The sequence below is a fragment of the Squalius cephalus genome (assembly GCF_949319135.1).
Source record: "Squalius cephalus genome assembly, chromosome: 16".
NCBI lineage: Eukaryota > Metazoa > Chordata > Actinopteri > Cypriniformes > Leuciscidae > Squalius > Squalius cephalus.
The window spans coordinates 14,060,977-14,076,785 of NC_137137.1; the positions used below are offsets into that span (position 1 = coordinate 14,060,977).

The 15,809-nt window shown below is 37.6% G+C and overlaps 1 protein-coding gene across 1 annotated transcript in view; it reads right to left on the reverse strand.

Moving 5' to 3' along the window:
- Positions 1 to 9,982, reverse strand: part of sema3ga (sema domain, immunoglobulin domain (Ig), short basic domain, secreted, (semaphorin) 3Ga) — a 24,595-nt gene extending 14,613 nt beyond the window's left edge. Inside the window, exons 1-2 of the mRNA XM_079897482.1 lie at positions 9,538 to 9,982; positions 6,043 to 6,171 (exon numbers count right to left, since the gene is read on the reverse strand). Of these exons, the coding sequence (XP_079753608.1) occupies positions 6,043 to 6,160 (118 nt within the window). The 5' untranslated portion in view covers positions 6,161 to 6,171; positions 9,538 to 9,982. The remainder of the gene's footprint in view (positions 1 to 6,042; positions 6,172 to 9,537) is intronic.
- Positions 9,983 to 15,809: the final 5,827 nt, after the last annotated feature.

Genomic DNA, 15,809 nt, shown 5'->3' on the forward strand with positions numbered 1-15,809 from the left:
TCCCTGTAGCTCTTTCACAAGCTACATTCATAGATGACTAATTATACATCTGATCCTGACTAGATTCATCTACATCATGAACTTCCTGTTATACTAAACTGTTATGCAATACACTACCATTCAAAAGTTTGGGGGTCAGTAAGAGATTCATTCTATTCATCAATAATGCATTAAATTGACATTGAAATTGAAATATTTCAATTTTAAGTCAACTATGTTCTTTTGACCTTTCTATTCATCAAAGAATCCTCAAAAAATGAATTATGGTCCAACAAAAACATTATGAAACATGTTTTTATGAAAAACATCCTGAGAGATGTGTTTTCTCACCTTACAGAGCAAGTATAAAAGCAACATTTTCTAAGGATTGCATCTTTCTGTAAGTCAGTCAATGCAACACTTTCTTTGTGTATTATCAAATCGAAACGAATGTAAGAGCGGGTTAAAAAGTGTGTCTGATGAGCTTTTAAGGGCTGAATATTTCAAGCACTGTCCTATTGGATCACAGTGCCTGTAAATGTTCTGAGCATTCGAATGGAGCTTAATACAATCTCACTTACATTGCAGTGTAAGGCTGCCTTTAACTGGCACAAACCAAAACTTGAAATTATGAGAGGGGAACCAATTTGACATTGAGTTTTATCATCCTTCCCTTGGACGATCATCCGTACGGATGTTTATACACCCACGGAAATGTTTAGGCACAGGAAATGTGGGCATTTTGATGGCGACTTTAATGTTGTACAAGTAAATATATGTTTAAGTGTGTCTCTGTGAGTGTGTGTTTACAGGATGCTCTGGAGATGGTGCTAAAATAACCGCTAATGATCGGATATCTGTTGGACACGGAACTGGGTGGGCAAAAGGGAAAGAGTTTGTGTACAGTCCTGTTCCCCTTTCTTCCCTTTACCGTCAGGAAAGAACACCGGACACGCCACCACTGCCAAACCTGCAGTGGACCAAAGTGGACACAGCACAGAGTTCATAACAATCACGGGTGAAAGACGCTGGTACAAAGGTGAGGCACGTAAAGTCTAGTGATACAACATCCTGCAGGAAGTCTTTGTTGTGAGAAGAATTCAACAGGGACTCAATACAGGGACTCTCGTGTACTTTCAAAATATAACTAAACATAATACAAATTAAACATTTTATGAGATAAAAACATATTATAACTTAAAATATTTTATTAAAATTATGAAAATTGTATGTGCTTAAGTAAATTATTCAAATTTCTATCAATATTATGTAAAAATATATATTTTTTAATATTTGTATAAATGTTTATACAATATATTATATATTATAATATTATATTAAAAGATTTCAAAGTTAGTTACTCAGCACACAATAGAATAATATCTTTAAATTATAATAATTCTAAGTCATTTTCAATAATTAAAGGTGCTCTAAGCGATGTCGCACGTTTTTTAGGCCGAATTTTTTTTTTTGTCACATACAGCAAACATCTCCTCACTATCCGCTAGCTGCCTGTCCCCTGAACACACTGTAAAAAAATCGAGGTCTCTGTAGACAGCCCAGGCTCCACAAACGGCAACAAAAACAAACTGGCCCAGCCTGGACCTCGAAACATAACAAACAGTTAATTCCAGCCAATAACCGACAAGAATGATTTGGGGTGGGGGTTGGGGGGTTACTGCGTGTGCACATGAAGGGGGGTGTGGAGAGTGGAGGAGAGAGAAGCATGAAGAGGGAAGTTAGCTAGAGGAGAGATGTCCTAGACAACGAAAACGACTAACGTTAGAATTATATTCTCTTGAATTTTGATATGGCCGACGCACGACAAAAGAGACGACGTTCCGATGAACAAATAGCAAAGAAGAGGGAAAAGGAAGCATGGAAGGGAGGGGGAGGGGACGGGATGAGGAGGAGGGAGGGTCGAGCTAGCCACCGTTTTGTTTGACAATACTTCGAACGTCAACAAGAAGTGACGTCACCCAACATCGCTTAGAGCACCTTTAATTATTTAATCAGCGTATCACAATCTGAATAAATTATTAAATTGATTGACAGCCGTAGTAAAATGCATAATCATAAGGTAAGGTTGCACACTGGACGCACTAGGGACATTGTAGAATATCACGTTCCTCTTTCACTCTTTCTGCCAGTTTCTCATAGTCTCTAATTGGGTACACTTTCTAGAATTACACAAAGACCTTCCCTCATCTGCAGGCGCCTCCGAAACAAAGACCATCCCGCTGGCAAACAATGAACAATCCATCTCAGATAACAGAAAATAGAGAGGCCAATGAGACAAGTGGATTTTTCCGCCCAGCTATCCTGGATGTGAAGGAGAGGGTGGAGTCGAGGGTGAGAGGGGGTTTAATAGTGAAAGGGGGATATTTCCTGGCGGGAGCAAAATACATGGCAAATGAGGAAAATGGCCACGCAGAAACGGACTGGATCAGAGCCAAAGAGTTTCAGTGGAATTACAGGGACTTGTGATGAAAGACGAGACAAAGCTAACAATAACTAGCTAGATCCAAATTACTGAGGGTGTATAATTCAGCCCGGTCATCTCTTCAATTAGGTTTCATCAGGGCACAAGCAGGAGGAATATGAGCCCGGGGCAATTGGAAATATGAAACATGAGGTGATTGATATCTGAAACAGCTTTTCTTTTTTCATGAATCCTGTTAACATCCTTATGAATTTCCTTCAAGGCACTTTTAACCCACAGCTTGATTGGATTGTTTGTGAAGAACAGGAAGGTCAATTGAATTCTCAAAATCTCAAGGGTCACTAAGAATTGAGGCATAGGTTCACTATAAAATAGAAGAACCTCTATTTACTGGTTATGAGGCAATGAATGTTTTCTTATTGTCAGTTGTCCATAACCATCATCAGACCATTTTACGTCCCACCTTATGTTTTCCTGTGACAAAACGAGGGCTGCAACAATAATAAAATTCTACTTAATAACCAATAAATAACCAGCATAAAAATGTTTACTATTTTGTCTAAATTTAAAAAATAAAATACTCAAACCAATTGTTTTAGTGCAAGTAGAAAATAAATAAAATGTAAAAATGTATTCTGAGATTTGGTAAAGATTAGCCTACATTTAACAGTGTTATTACATTTTTTGTGTTTTTAAAGATTAACTTTGATTGTTAGATGATAGCAAAGGTCATCTATATATAAAAATATTGAATTAGTGTTTAATATCAACTGATGCCAACAAATTATATTATTAAAAAAATTATTTAAAAAACTAAATGGTTAACCAATTAACCAATATGGTGCCAATATTTTGTTACTTACAAAGAATAAAATGAAATGAGATGAAAATGAGATGAGAAGTTTGAAATAAAACATTTGTAAATTCTAGAAGGTTCACTAGAAGAGATAAATTGGTCAGTTTCCAAGCTCGAGTCCAAGCAGAATGTAGATCGTCAAACAGGTCTGGACACAGCTCTTGTTCTTTGAGTTTACACAGAGCAAGTTTTCTGAGGAAAATTATTCCAGAAATATCCTTGTCAAAATTGCCAAATGACCTAAAAACAACTTCAGAATATTCAAAGAAAGGCCAACAATGGTAGCTCTGAGTGCTAACTTGAGTCAAGTCAGCTTTTTATGTAGGTCATAGTTATTGTACCATAGCAAAGAATGAGGCCCCACAGAAATGACAAACTAAAATAGAATGACTTGGGGAAAATGTGGCTATTGGAAAAAAGTTGTTTACAGTCCAGCTGGTACAAAACAAACAAATCCGAATTTGTGCTTATATTCTGGTGGGATGCTGTATTTTGATGTTCACCGCTGTTTTTAATCTCAGAGTACTTTCCAAACAATCATGCGCAGGGTTATAATCCCACATACATGAGAGACGGGCCGCTCTATCATCTTTGGGGTAATTATGTGGCACAGTGGTATTCGCCTCTCCACATTCAGCTTATTCAGAAGAAACATTATATGAGAGGATTCCTCTTAAGTGATTCACACTTTTAATTCCTGTTTACATCAGGCATGTGTGTTAAGCAGCCCATATTTCAACCTGCTCCCAAATTTTAATAAGAGGGGCTGTGTTACATGTGGATACATGTATGTATTAGTTGTACTAATGTGTGTGTATGAAGTGACTGCATGAATGTGTTTGTCAAGAACAGTGGTGACAGTTAGCTTGACAGCTGACAATGACTATAATTGTTCAAAATGACTTTGATTTTGACCTTATACTGCATACGCTTTGAAGACGTACAATTATCAGACGAGGATGGTGGGAAAGAGTCTGTGGGAATATCCCTCATAGCTTCTCCACAACAAGGCATTTGTGTCAGATTCTCCTTAAAGAGAAAGATACTAAAAGACCAAAAGAAATAAATGAGAATAGCAAACAAGGAAAAGATGAACCGATGTAAAAGGAACTGCAAACCTTACATAAGGAGTTACAGCACTGGTTCTTGAGACATCTATACCTGCCATTAGATTTTATAATATCAACATATCCAGTATGAAAATAATAAGGGATGATCACTAGAATGTTCTTAACACAAATGTAATTTTATTTTCTCTATATAAAAACAATGACTTTGTTCTTTGATTTTGAATTATGACCCCTAAAACCACCTGTCCTCAGATTCAATACTAATTATATATTTAAATATATATTAAACTTATGTCAAATAGAAATATATGTATGTTAAAGTATATTTATGTAAATAAAGTAATAAATGTACTTTTATAGTCTTTTATAAGGTTTCCCTATTTTATAAACACTGTGATTTCACTGTTATTTTTAATAATTACATTTAATATATACTATATAAAACAAAAATATTATCTATTTAGCTATAATAAATATTTGAAATTACAATACACATTATTTTTGTATCTGACTGTGCTGCCAAATACTGAATGATATCAAAGCTAATGTTTGAAATCTAGGAAATGACAAATATTACTATGAGCTCTTGAATTTTTGAACAATAAACAATATACAGGAATCGGTGGTTCTCTGGAATACATGTACCACAGCTCAACCGTGCTGACAACATCCACCATTTGTTTTCAGCCAAGAACTGGAAAGGAAACTATCCAAACACATTTATTATGTGTGTGTACTCTGTGTGTGTGTGTGTGTGTGTGTGTGTGTGTGTGTGTGTGTGCGCGTGTGTGTAATTAGCAATATTTTGGGAATAAAAATGTTCTTACAAACTAAAAAACTTCCTACATACATCCAAGTACATCCTGGATACATGATTCATACATAAAAATAAATGTTTTTTGTTTTTTTCTAAAAAGGTGCGTCCTAATTTGCATACTTATGCATACTATTCTATGTTGATTTGTAGTTTAAATAGTCCAAAAAAATTTAACAATAACAAGTGCTTTTCAAATACCCAGATGATACACTTATTTACCCGAAAAAACAAACACTGTCTCATTTCGAAGATTGCACCCTCCGGAGGTCGCATTTGTCGGACGAATATGTCATTGCGGGTGCTTCGTTTCAGAAAAGTAACCATTACAATCCAAAGCATAAAGACATTACAACAATTTCTGATTCACAAGGAATAACGGTCAATTTTATAATGGTTACTTTTCTGAAATGAGAAATCTTCGATGATGTACAGTATGCAAGCGACAAATGCGACCTCCAGAGGGCACATCCTTTGAAATGAGACACAGCTAAAGTGTGGAATGTTGTACACTTCATGCCCTCAACTGTCGCAGCTATAATTACGTAGCTGAGGGGGAGGGACTATCAAACTTGTCATCTAAATCACTACACGGTAAAGTACATAGTGCGTAGTCTAAGTGCATAGTATGTCATGTGGGACACAATTAAATGTTTTCTTCAAGAGGTAGGGTGTGGGTTATGGTTAGTCTATAGCATGCTGCATATAACCAGCTCTATATAACAACAATAGGAGTCTGGTTTGTCTTCATTTAGACTAAGTGGGTGTGTGTGTGTGTGTGTGTGTGTGTGTGTGTACGCATGAGCATGTGGGTGTATGCAAAAGAGAAAGAGAGAGGCTGAGTATGCATAGACAGGTAATAAATAAGGTTTGCGCTCACCTTTAAAAGCCAGGTGCACTCTGGGAGCGGAGCGATGTGTGCAGGCCACTTCAAAGACAAACAAAGCCCACAGCAACAGGAGGAGTCTTGTTTCCATAACTCTCATAGTTAGACCCATTTGCAGGCAACCTATACAAACCCACACAAAAGAAAGAAAATAAAACAAGGTGGACATAGAAAGAAAAGCACAAGAGAGGCTATCATCAACAAAGGAAGAGGCTGAAATGACAAAGGAAGAAGGACGAGAGAAGGGAAAAAAATAGCTTGGAAATAAATGAGAGGATGAAGACGAGGAAGAGAGACGGAGACAGTTCGATTTAGACAGACAACAGAAGGAACAGAAAGCAAACATGACTACGTACTACACTGTTGTAAATTTAGCCTGGAGTTTTAACACAGACAAATCCCAGCCTGTCACACCTTCCTCCATTCAACTCCATGGAAAGACAAAGGTTTCAGGCCTGCATTAGAGGGTCAGCATTTATGATACATGGTGTCAGTTTTATTTTAGGAAAAACAGGTGCGGTTAATCAACTTTATCCACCCGCTACAACTGCACAGGGCCGTTTTTCAAAAGCATTGTGAGCTAAGTTGATTGTTTGAGTTTGCAGCAGAAGTCACAGTTATCATTTCATATAAAATAGATGAGTAAACTGGTAAATAAACGTGACTGAAAACATAATTTCATTGATATGACAACTGAATACAATAGAATCACGATTTCATAAATAAGGATTCGTACACATTTGTACACATCTGTAAAGTTTGTACACATTTGTACACATCTGATCATGAGACCACCATAAAAATCTGTATGTTCATACATAATTTGTGTTTAGTGGTGTCAATACATCAATACTGTACGTTTCAGTTTCTATGGAAAAGTAAGTAGATGTACGTGTGGTAGAACCACACTTTACGTAAAGATAAGATACGAATGAGTTCAAGTTGAATTATTAAATGTTTTCTTTTAATGAGCCTTTTTTTTCATTATATCAGTTGCATAAACCTGACATTTTTAACTTCATGCTCTTCCAAAAAATAAACAAATCTAAATAATTGTAATTCATTAGTGAATTCCCATTATTGTATATATGAACTGCACATTTTATGTACTTAAGAATAAATTAATAGATCACCCAAAAAACAAAAATGTGGCCATCATTGACCCATAAATCAATGCTTGCGAAAAAGAGCTCATGATGCCAAGCTGGAGGTGGCAAATCAGTTGCTGCAATGTGGCTGCTGCAAAGCCCCGGCCGTCACGCTGCTCATTGTTATAACTTGGAAGATCTCGCTGGAGTCCAGGGCTGCAACTGCTGCCTCTTTTAGATCAGTTTCCATCAGGTACTGATCCTGGGCTCCTGTTTATGACATCATCAGCTGGCCGGTGATGTATGGGGGTGATGTCAGCACAGCAGGCACTCGCATACTTGGGATTTGCCTGTCCATGCGTTCTCTTCATCGGAGATGCATGATTAAATCAGCTATGTCAACTTACATATTTTTATTAGCACTTATAATTACTGCACCTGTGTGTACACCACAGATTTGCCCTCAGCTCTTTGTGTGTTTTGACAAAAGAACATTTGGAGGCAAAAGTTTTGACACTGGGCAACTCGCTTAGGCTAATCCTTTTCCACAAACTCACACGTGCACAAACAAACACAAACACCGGTCCAGGCTCTGCCAGCTGTCACTGGTTCAAATTCACATTCAAAGTGCGTCTAGGGGCTTGTCCAGGAATGTACTACATGTCGAAACTGCAAGATGACATAGAGAGAGTGAGAGAGAACCGTATAGACTACACAGAAAAGTTGGTAAATGAGAGCGGAGAGTCAAAAAAATGCTATGAAGATAGTTATCTCTGTAAGTTCATGTAGATCATGGCTCTGTAGACATAAGATTGGGATCACAGTTGTTGTGTTAGCATTAGACAAGAGCAAAGAATTATTGGTCTGAAAGCTTCAAACGCACATTTGTGATCTCGGGTGCACCCGTGAGGGGTTACGAAAACCAACAAATAATTGATATCATCTTTTCCAGCTCAAAGCGTCCTCACTTTTGAACCTGATTTCAAAAATCCTCTGATGTTTTACTGTGTATCACTGGCTCTTGATGAAACTCACACCGTGCAAGATCAGATTTGTTTTATGTCTCCTCTACATCACATATTCAACATCAGTCACTCAGGTGTTCTTACATGTTGGTTCTGGCACTGTTTTGAGGTGAAAGAGTAGGAAGCACGCACACACACACACACACACACACCCATTGCTAAACATCTAACCAAACTAGATAGATAGATAGATAGATAGATAGATAGATAGATAGATAGATAGATAGATAGATAGATAGATAGATGCCTAAATCTCTCATGTAAACTGTTAAGTGGGATATTTACTGTTTTAAATTTTCAGTGGAACTTCACAGGTGTAAACTGTTATACTTTCTTGTTAGCATGAATTATGTATCAGTCGTTCTCTGCCGGAATGGCCAGAATATGAATTATGGATGCACAAGCGCAATCTATGACGTCCATTAAATCCAACTCCAACGTGTCCGTTTTTGCCCCCTTTTTTGGTGAATGACAAAATGTCAGACTGCTGAATCTCTCTTTCTTAACATTCAAATATATAACTTGAGGTAAATACAAAAAGAATATTATGTATAGAATATTATGTATAAAATACATAAAAAATGTAGGGTGATGTCAGATGTTGGGGTGCAAAACTATTAAACAGTTGCCATAGGCCTTTATATTATTTGACAATTATCAACAGATTTGATAGGTCTAGTTTTAGTGGGCAGGACAAATCATTTTGCTCTGTAATGTTAATTGCAGGTTTTCAAATATCAGCCTTGTATTCATCGGAAACTTTTACAATTATGATACCATGAATTGTTAACGGATTATCTCTATAAAAGAGTATCTGCAAAATAATTTCATTATTTTAGGCAAATCTTTATGAAATTATGTTCAAGGGATATTTAAATTCCTTTCATTAAAACTGTTCATGACATTGAAAGAATCAAGGCCAAGCTTATGTCATACTCTATGACTAAACTCACAAAAAAAAATCTGGAACATGTGCGTATAGAACCTGAATTCAATGTATTCTAATCCTCAACCCCCCTGCTAAATCAATTTATCTTTTTTTTTTAGGCAAACGTGTCTGATTATATTTCCTTATTCTGTATGTGGTTTATCTATAACACTGATTTAAATTGATCTTTAAAAGTAGAAGCCAATTAGGCTACAATATTTTTTAAATCTAATCTGATGACGACATCATAAATTACTGTAAAAACGTAAACAATTGATAGGTATGATGAAAATCCCGCATGTTTGCACAATTAGCAATTTACGTATTTGACAACCAAAAACTAAATTTAATATTTAATATTAAACTTTAATATTCCATCCTTACCAGCGAATTCCAGGTCAAAAGCAGCTCTAACTGTGAAGTTTGAATATAAGTAGCGTATATTCACCTGATTCGCTGGTCTTGTGGCTCAGTCGGTCTGTTGCTCCGTGTAGCCTATATGGTGTCTTGAAGATCAGGTGAGATGTTATCGTTACATTCCTTACAGTCTCTGTGAGCACAGCTCGTGCCTTAAACTCTGAAATCCGTCCAAAACCTTCTCATAAAATCATAAGAGCTTGTAGCTCTAGCTTTTTGAATTCCCACTTTTGGGGCGTGTCAGTGAGTCCGAAAAACGGAGGTAAAAGTTGCAGAACGTGCTCGCAATTCCTCAGGATACTTCTAAGCTGTTATCTGGACAGTTGAGGAGATAAAGGCAACAAAAGCCCAGATGTTTTTTGCTTTTTTTCGTGACAATATCTCCAGCGTTTGCCAGTTTGAATACAAAACAGAAGATGTGTTCGTCGTCTTGTCACGTAAGCTCCACGCTGCACGGCGTCTAGTGTTGAAAGTGTGCGCGGTGGCAGGTGTTTGGTTTATTCGGCCGGTGAAGTGTCACGGTCCAGCCCCCTCAGCACTGCTCCCAGCGAACCAAGGGCAGGAAAACATGAACATATCAATACAGATAGTAGCCTAGTATACAACAGTGTATTTGAACATTAGGCTATTTAAAAACTTAAATATTAAACGTAATATTTGTCTAATGATGGCAAGGGACTTTTTATTCCAGCAAATATTTCTCAAAGTATAGGTTCATTTCTGTATTGGCTCACACTCAAGGGATAATCACCCACAAATGAAAATTCTGTCATCATTTACTCACCCTTGTGTCATTTCAAACCTGGCGTATTTCGTTCATCTTCGGAACACAAATGAAAATCTTTTTGATGAAATCTGAGAGCTTTCTGTCCCTCCATTGACAGCACCGCAACTACCACTTTGACGCCTCAAAAAGTTCATAAAGAGATCGTAAAACTAATCCATATGAATTGAGTCCAAATTTTCTGAAAAGACTTGATCGCTTTATATGATGATGAACAGATTTAATTGAGGCGTTTATTCACATTTAAACATTGATCAGCGCACAAAAAGAAGCTCAACCGAACCTGCTTGACGTGCGAGAACAAACCTCATTGGTTCTTGCGGAAGCTCAAACATGCTACGTAACACACGAGAATGAACCTCATTGGTTCTCACACGTCAAGCGAACATGCTTGAGCTTCCGTGTGAGTTGATTAATATTTAAATGTGAATAAAAGCGTCAATTCAATCTCCTCACCATACAAAGCGATCGAGTCTTCAGAAAATTTGACATAACCGCTCAATTCATGGATTAGTTTTACAATCTCTTTATGAACTTTAACGGAGGGACAGAAAGCACTCAGATTTCATCAAAAAGATCTTCATTTGTGTTTCGAAGATGAATGAAAGTCTTACGAGTTTGAAACATGATGGTGAGTAATTAATGACAGAAATGTAATTTTTAGGGGAACTATCTCTTTAAGTCTGGGTTACCAAAAAAAACTACTGAACATTTCCTCTGTTATTACCTAGGAAAAAAAGATGTAGTTTACTGAACACACGGTAACCAATAGTGGGGCACGTTGTAACAGTATTTAGGGTAAATTGTCACAATGGAATCCAAGCTTTTTAAGGACAATTTAAAATCCCTCTGAAGTGCCTTGAAACACAGTATTATTCAGAGTGTTGACATAATTTCCACTGAAACAGGAAGACAGGGTGGGACATATCGATCAGCTCCTCCCCTTTTAGAAAAATAGCCAATAGCGTTTAGTTTATATCACAGCTCGGCCAGAGCCGTTGAACTCAGTAAAGCCGCAGTTTCCTCCTAATCTCTAACCCTTTCTCCTCCTAATATCTCCTTCATCTCGCTTTAAAATATATAATTCTGTGCAGAATTCAAGGATCCGATACGTTTTGTGGTATGCGCCGACTCGCGCATATGATTCCGTATGCATTTTATGAAATTACAACATATAAAACACGTGACAACTTGCCACAGTCTGACATTGATCATGAGACCACAGTTTCATTGTTTATTTGTTTACCCAGCTATTGCATATTTAATAAAGTTATAATTAAATATATATATTAGAGCTTTCTTGACTTCTTAAATCACTGCTCAAAATGTTCAAAAGCGCCAGCAGTTCAGCACTGTCTACTTGGTATGAAATCTATGAGGTCTGTCCTGTCCATCTTTCTGGCCTCTTTACTAACTGCTATAAACAGAGTGAAAGACAGTTGTCAAGCGTTGTGTAGGAGACCCACTGCAGTGCATTTGTAGCGGCTCCATTTGTCCCGCCAGAAAGTCTTCTGAAATTCCCAAAGTTCTTTTGCATCGTGCTGTGTGACTCACGACGACGGGGACGAAACACAACAGAGGGGGTGGGTTGGGTGAAAGGACGTTCTCTTGAACAAAAAAACTTGCGACTCGGTATTTTAGACACAAAAGGCTTTTGGTGTGCGTTTTTATCTAGGGCCTCCGACACACACATCAGGACGCCAGTGCTTAGTCTAAATGTACAAATGTTGTATATTGCCTTTATATATAATTCAAAAGTCAGTGGAAGGGCGTGTAAAAAGTTTTACCGTTTCCTTTTCAGCTGATTAAAAAAGACGCTCTGCTTTTCATGACATCACACAATGTGCCCTTTTCTTATACTGCTGCGGATGTGGAGGTGGTTTCTTGTCTTTCTCTCTCTTTGTGGGAGGCATCCTTTATTCTCCTCTGAGAGGAAGTGACTCAAGTCGGCTTTAAGTTCAGGTTTCCGTGTGATTTCACCCACAATGCACCGAGCCCCACCAGCTCCACTATCTTCCATTCAGCCCCTCACTCTCCCACGTCAGAGACACTTTACACAGTCCGGAGTTTTACAACCGTCTACGCAAACCAGTGAATCAACTAAGTTTAATTGGCTAATAAGGTTATTTGTTAAACCTCACACTGGTGAGAATATGGTGAAGGAACAACGTGGTGTGGCATGAAAAAGAATGAGAATTTTGACTTGAAACTATCTTAAGAAGAAAGAAAAAAAACGTTCTTATATTCTAATTCACATGTGACCTTTGTGTCTTGAATGAACATGCTGTTGCAATGGCAACTCAAAAGTTGATGAATGTCACAGCTATATTTTTCCCTTTGTTACTAACTTTGACAGGCCTTTTGAGTGACCGTCTCATGTTTGTGAAAGCACTGAATTTGAACTCTGTCCTTTGTGTGGAAGAGTGCATGATTTATCTTCCTTTAAATTTTCATTTATTTGATTTAAATATGCATTGTAAAGATTGAAAAAGGCTTTATTTAAATTTAAGCTCTCAAATGCATTTGGTCTACAAAAAGCGTCACGTTTTCGTCAGTAAAGATAGTATATGGTCAGCAAGTCAGTGGGTTTTTGTATTTGGGAAATGATTGTCTTTCTTTCACTGGAGTGTATAAACAGGGATTTACAGGCTCAAAGCAAGAGTTACAACAACAAATTTATCATCGTGAGTTTGTGGCGCTCATCAATCCAGGCCGCTCTTCTATGAAACACCGCAGGCTATGTGTCAGTGCATGTTTTGGGTTGGGGAGGGATTCATTTTTAAAGTAGACTACTGGGTCAATAAGATATGAGTCTTCACCACAAATGAAGGAAATAAATGTCGTTCTTAGAGATGGACTATTTGTACATGTTGGTTTCATATGGTTTATTATTTTCAAAAAAGTTTCTCAGAGATTTTTTTCAAGCAACTACAAATATCATATGAATTCACAAATATCATAAGTTTTTGGGGAGTCAACCCACATGGTATTATACAACCTGAACTGACCTTGCCTTGTCATAAAAAGGTCAAATCATCAGATATTTTATTGAAGAGAATTATTGACCTTGGCACACAGTTTTGCGGGTCCGCTGGGGATCTCTGTGTCATTTTATGCTTGTTAGACCATGATTTGGCTGACAACGTTTTTCAGTTAATAAGCTGCAGTTTTGTTTAAGTATTATTCTAGAACAGTTGTATCACCCTGACATGTTTTACTTTATGATACACTGTAAAAAAAAGTTGCTGCCTTAAATCTTTAAGTATAATTAACTTGTTTTATTTAATTGTTTAATTGTTAAGATGTTTTATTTCAACTTAAATTCCATTAAACTGACTTGAAAAAACTACAACTAAAAAAAGTTGCTTATAAGAGAATAGAATATACTTATAATAGAAAATTGCTTAACTTATTTTGATGAGTTAAAGCAATTTAAAAAATATAGGTTGTCATAACTTATAGATCATATAATTTTTTTACAGTGTTCAAAACAAAAATTAATTTTAATTCAGAAATGAAAATATGCTTATTCGAATAGAGCTCTGCAGTGATGACATATTTTGTAAGCCAACCCAAAAGTTCGCATCACACTGGTTCCCTCGACTTTTCATTGGCTTTTGGATTATTGCAGAAAATAAGCTCTGCGACCAATTAGTGATGTATGTCTCGAGACCGGTCTTGGTCTCGAGACCGGTCTCGAGACCACTTTTACGTGGTCTCGGTCTTGTCACGGCCTTGACGGTCTTTGGTCTTGGTCTCGGACCTCTTGGTCTTGGTCTCGGACCTCTCGGTCTTGTCTGGTCTCGCTGTCTCAGACCGACATAGTGGTCGGGGGATTTAGAAATACAATACTACAGTATCCACGACGACACAACGTTCGATAATGCAACATTATTATCCGCAACGGAACGGATTGAAGCGCGCGCCGGATTGATGACAGTGCGGTGTGTGCGCGAGCCACACGAGAAAACATTTTATCCGCGCCACTGATCGCAGCGGCAACGAGCACTTTGATCACTTGGTTTAAAAAACACATATCAGTGACATGATGGGTATTAACTTCATTCAGGAGTCATTCATTTTGGGTAACTGCACAACTACACAACTGACAGATGACTTTGAGCGCACCGCCAACGGTGTGTGTGTTGTGTGTGTAACCATAGCGACAAAACGACCAACTTTCGGATCCCGCACTTAAGCCTATAATTTCGTTTTTAAAAATGTAATTATGTATTTAAAAGTTGCAGAATGGGTTCATTTGGAGTCTGAGACTCCGAAATCGGCAGAGATAGGCAGGCATTTGCTTGGATGAATTTGTGTCTTTGATATCTCTAGAGATACAGATTACAATGAGCTCACAGTCACACACATGACATGGTCTGTCTCTGTATTGTTCTGCCTGTGTAGTTGAAGTAATACCATCTAATATGTATTGAATGTAAACTGCGGCTGAACCCTATGCTGCTGTTCTTGAATTCACAAGTTATTGCTTAGCTTCAACTAGTCTGTTTTTTTCCCCTCCGGTCTCGACTTGGTCTCGGTTTTGGTCTCGACTTGGTCTTGGTCTCGACTTGGTCTGTCTTGGTCTTGGTCTTGGTCTTGTCTTGGTCTCGATACCCTCTGGTCTTGGTAGTGTCTTGGTCTCGGTTTAGGCGGTCTTGACTACAAGTCTACGACCAATAAAAGTTTACGATTCTGTTTTGTTCATAATGATAATCTTCTCATATTAACACAAATTTTAAAGTGACTACAATCGTAAGAAGTAAAAAGCTAAACGTATTGGCTATAAATGAACTATAGCACACAGTCGCATGACTTCTAAGTCACAGCTTTTTCAATCTTTATTTCAAAACACTTTTCCTGAAAGTCTGAATAGTTTGCAAGAGTGCGCATAAACACAATGAGGCTGTAAAAGCAGATGAGTTTACCTGTTCGGTTTGAGGAAGTTTAATGTCTCCAATAAGCTCTAGTCTAGCCACTTTTTCAAGACAAAAATCACACGTATTATGTATATAGTATTATGATATTTTATGCTGCAGAATAAAACATGAAAATATCATGAGCTTGTGTTCACCACAGACCCTGTTTCAGGCATTTAACCAAAAACCCATTGACTTCAGGACGATGTAATCTAACTCGTTTCCCGGTTTTGGCTTATAAAAAGCCATAATCTCGGCACCCGTCTGTTGTATTTTAATGTATTTTCATGTCATTAATGTCATGTCACTGACCCTAGAACCATTTAACTCCATTAAAGCAAAATGTGTCATTTCCTCAGAACAGTTCTCTCCACCTCCAATAGAGTCCCACACGAGGGGCAGCCCTAGAGCTAACCTCCAAAATGCAGAGAAAAGGAAAGTACACCAGGAGCCATGGAAAAGTTAAAAAGCTGGAGGGGTGTGGGAGTGTATAATACATCTGTCTTAGGAGATAAATCTGTCAGCACCTTAGCTGCAGCCCACGGGATGCCCAGGATGGATGAGCGTATAAGCGCCCTGCCTCATCAAAGATGGATGCAG